The sequence below is a fragment of the Eufriesea mexicana genome, unplaced genomic scaffold, assembly GCF_001483705.2.
Source record: "Eufriesea mexicana isolate 0111107269 unplaced genomic scaffold, ASM148370v2 scaffold588, whole genome shotgun sequence".
Lineage (NCBI taxonomy): Eukaryota > Metazoa > Arthropoda > Insecta > Hymenoptera > Apidae > Eufriesea > Eufriesea mexicana.
This window is the reverse complement of record NW_016908796.1, coordinates 354343-356771: the sequence shown is the minus strand read 5'-3', so window position 1 is coordinate 356771 and position 2429 is coordinate 354343. Positions and strand designations below refer to the sequence as shown.

Genomic DNA, 2429 nt, shown 5'->3' with positions numbered 1-2429 from the left:
CTCGATCTGCCTGAAATTAGCATACCGTCAACACCGATTCTGGTATCGGAAGGTCCGCCCACCCTTTTTCTCGCGGTGGCTGCAGATGCCTGAAGATGGGCAGGCGCCCGCTAGAAGAAAACGAAAAGAACCAGCTGAGTCCCGTGGCTCGAATCGAGCCTACCGGGGGCAAAGAACAGCACTGGGCCCGAGAGGGGAGGACGAGCCCGTTATAAGCACGAGCACCGGCTATTCAGCAGCTTAGCAACTTAGTATCGGTCCCAGGATCCCTACCGGTAACACAGGGCCCCGAACACTCGTGTTTCTCCTCCTCGTTGCGCGTTCTTCTCTCGCTGGTGGTTTCCGTTTTCCTGGGGATGGACAGACGACGTCGAGCATCGTCGCTGACGACGTTGGTCCTTCTCGTCCTGCAAACCGCCGTAACGATCTTCGCCGTCTGCGGCACGATCCACGCCGATCCAGAGGGTAAGACGGCGATCTTCGAGTCGTCTGTCGAGGAGGTCCATCGGGGGGAGAACGATGACAACGCGGTGATCATTGACGGTGAGTGTCGATGGATTTTTTGAATCTGATTCGACGCATTTGTTATCGGTAATCGAACGAAGTGAACGGACAGGAATCTTAGAAGAGCGGCCAGGTTATTAATCTACCAGTACTGGCCAGACATATCTTTTTGCGGAGTTGATCGATGCTCGATGGAAACTTAATTGAAAAAACAACTTTTTTAGCTTATAGTTAGCCGCTCGCGGAGATGATGCTTGAATAAAATAACGAATGATAGCAATTAACACCGATTAGTCCGTCGCGACATTGTTGCGAGCCTCGTTGATGGCCGAGTATCAATCACCTGGGAGGATCATGACTGGAGAACTGGAGATACGGAACTTGTTCGAGTTCGTTGCACGAAACCGCCACGCTTGATGGCATTCGAATTCGCTCATGGCGAATAATAGCGATACGTGCGAATAATCGAAGGCAAGTATCGACATGTGATCGGTCGTGCGTACGTTCCATACACGGTGAACGGAAGTCTTCCAGGCGTGCGTACCAGCCTCGTATGTGTGCCCCTGTGTGTAGCCTGTGGGTCAGCGAACTCGCTGTCAAGAGTCTGGATGGAATTCTATTGTGGTGCCTCCAGCTCGAGCGATCGTTTCGAAAACACTCGATAATGCGGCAAATTCGTCTTGTCCTTATCGGAAGTAAAGTGGGCTATCTTCCTGATTCCTTTGGTAATTAAAATTCTATGTACGGATCACGAAGAACGCCGTATGAATACGTTGACAGCGACGTAACGAATGTACGAGATATTAGTAGAGATGTCAAGACATCGCAGACCGTTCGATACAAATATGTAATACCGATTCGATGACACGAGCAGGTTTGCGTTCCAGAGCTGCGATCTTTCGATTGTACGAAGATTAATGAGGCAAGAAACGACGTAGTAAAAAGTAGAAAGCTCCTCCGGTGTCGATCACACGGTTTTCTTGCGAACATGTCACGCAGATACATAGCATTACGCGGCACGGACAATCTGCATTCATTACAACGATGGACGATGTGTCATTCTTTGTCAGACATCGTTGATCCACACATGTATACACAACTACGTGCTGTATTCCCAGCGTACCTTGGTTCATCGGTAAACGCGTTTGTAAACCGATCACGAGTCGCTTGAAAAAAAAAAAGAGAGAGAGAGAAATTACCATTAGAAAAGAGATTCCTAACCGTGGACATAATTAATTTAGTCGCTTAGAATACAAGGAATTAGAAAATATCGTTCTATCTTTCTGTCGTTCAGCTACCAGTGATACAGATGCCCGACTGGACACGAGAGACGGTCGTGGAATCCTGTGGAATGGAGTCTCCGACAGCGAGTCCTGTCTAACGTCGAAAGGAGAGATTGGTCGTTGCACCAGCTTCAAGGAGTGCTATCCCTATTTCAAAATTCCCGATCTGAGCGCTCTAGATGGCTGGGTTCTCGGCGTTTACGACACCTGCAGCTATACCCGAGAAAATGGTCAGACGAATTTCGGAATTTGTTGCTCCAACATACTTCCGGTCGTTACCCCACCGTCGGATAACACTGAGGACCCTACCATAGATAATACTCAGGTAAACAAATCGATTGACGGTAATTGAATACGTCGATTCACCAAAAGGTATAACGTACTAAACATTTTGCCGAGAGTTTTCCTTCGAGTTCCCTTCCAGCAATTTCTCGGATTGAATTATAGATCCTAGTTAGTTACCAAGAACTCGTAAAAATAATACGTGATACGAATCGAAAACGTTATATCCAACGTAGAAAGTCGCACTTCGGGTCTATCTATCGAACAACGCGGTTTCGCAAACAAACTTTTACGACTTCGCTTTATTGCCGTGTCCAATCCGCACCTGACCGTTCCTCACCGTGAAATCTTCATCCACGA

General features: G+C 47.9%; 1 protein-coding gene across 1 annotated transcript in view; it reads left to right on the top strand.

Annotated features, from left to right (window-relative positions):
* Window positions 1-356: 356 nt before the first annotated feature.
* Window positions 357-2429, top strand: part of LOC108546233 (proclotting enzyme) — a 3767-nt gene continuing 1694 nt past the window's right edge. The window contains exons 1-2 of the mRNA XM_017898215.1: window positions 357-543; window positions 1799-2112. Coding sequence (XP_017753704.1) covers window positions 357-543; window positions 1799-2112 — 501 coding nt within the window. The remainder of the gene's footprint in view (window positions 544-1798; window positions 2113-2429) is intronic.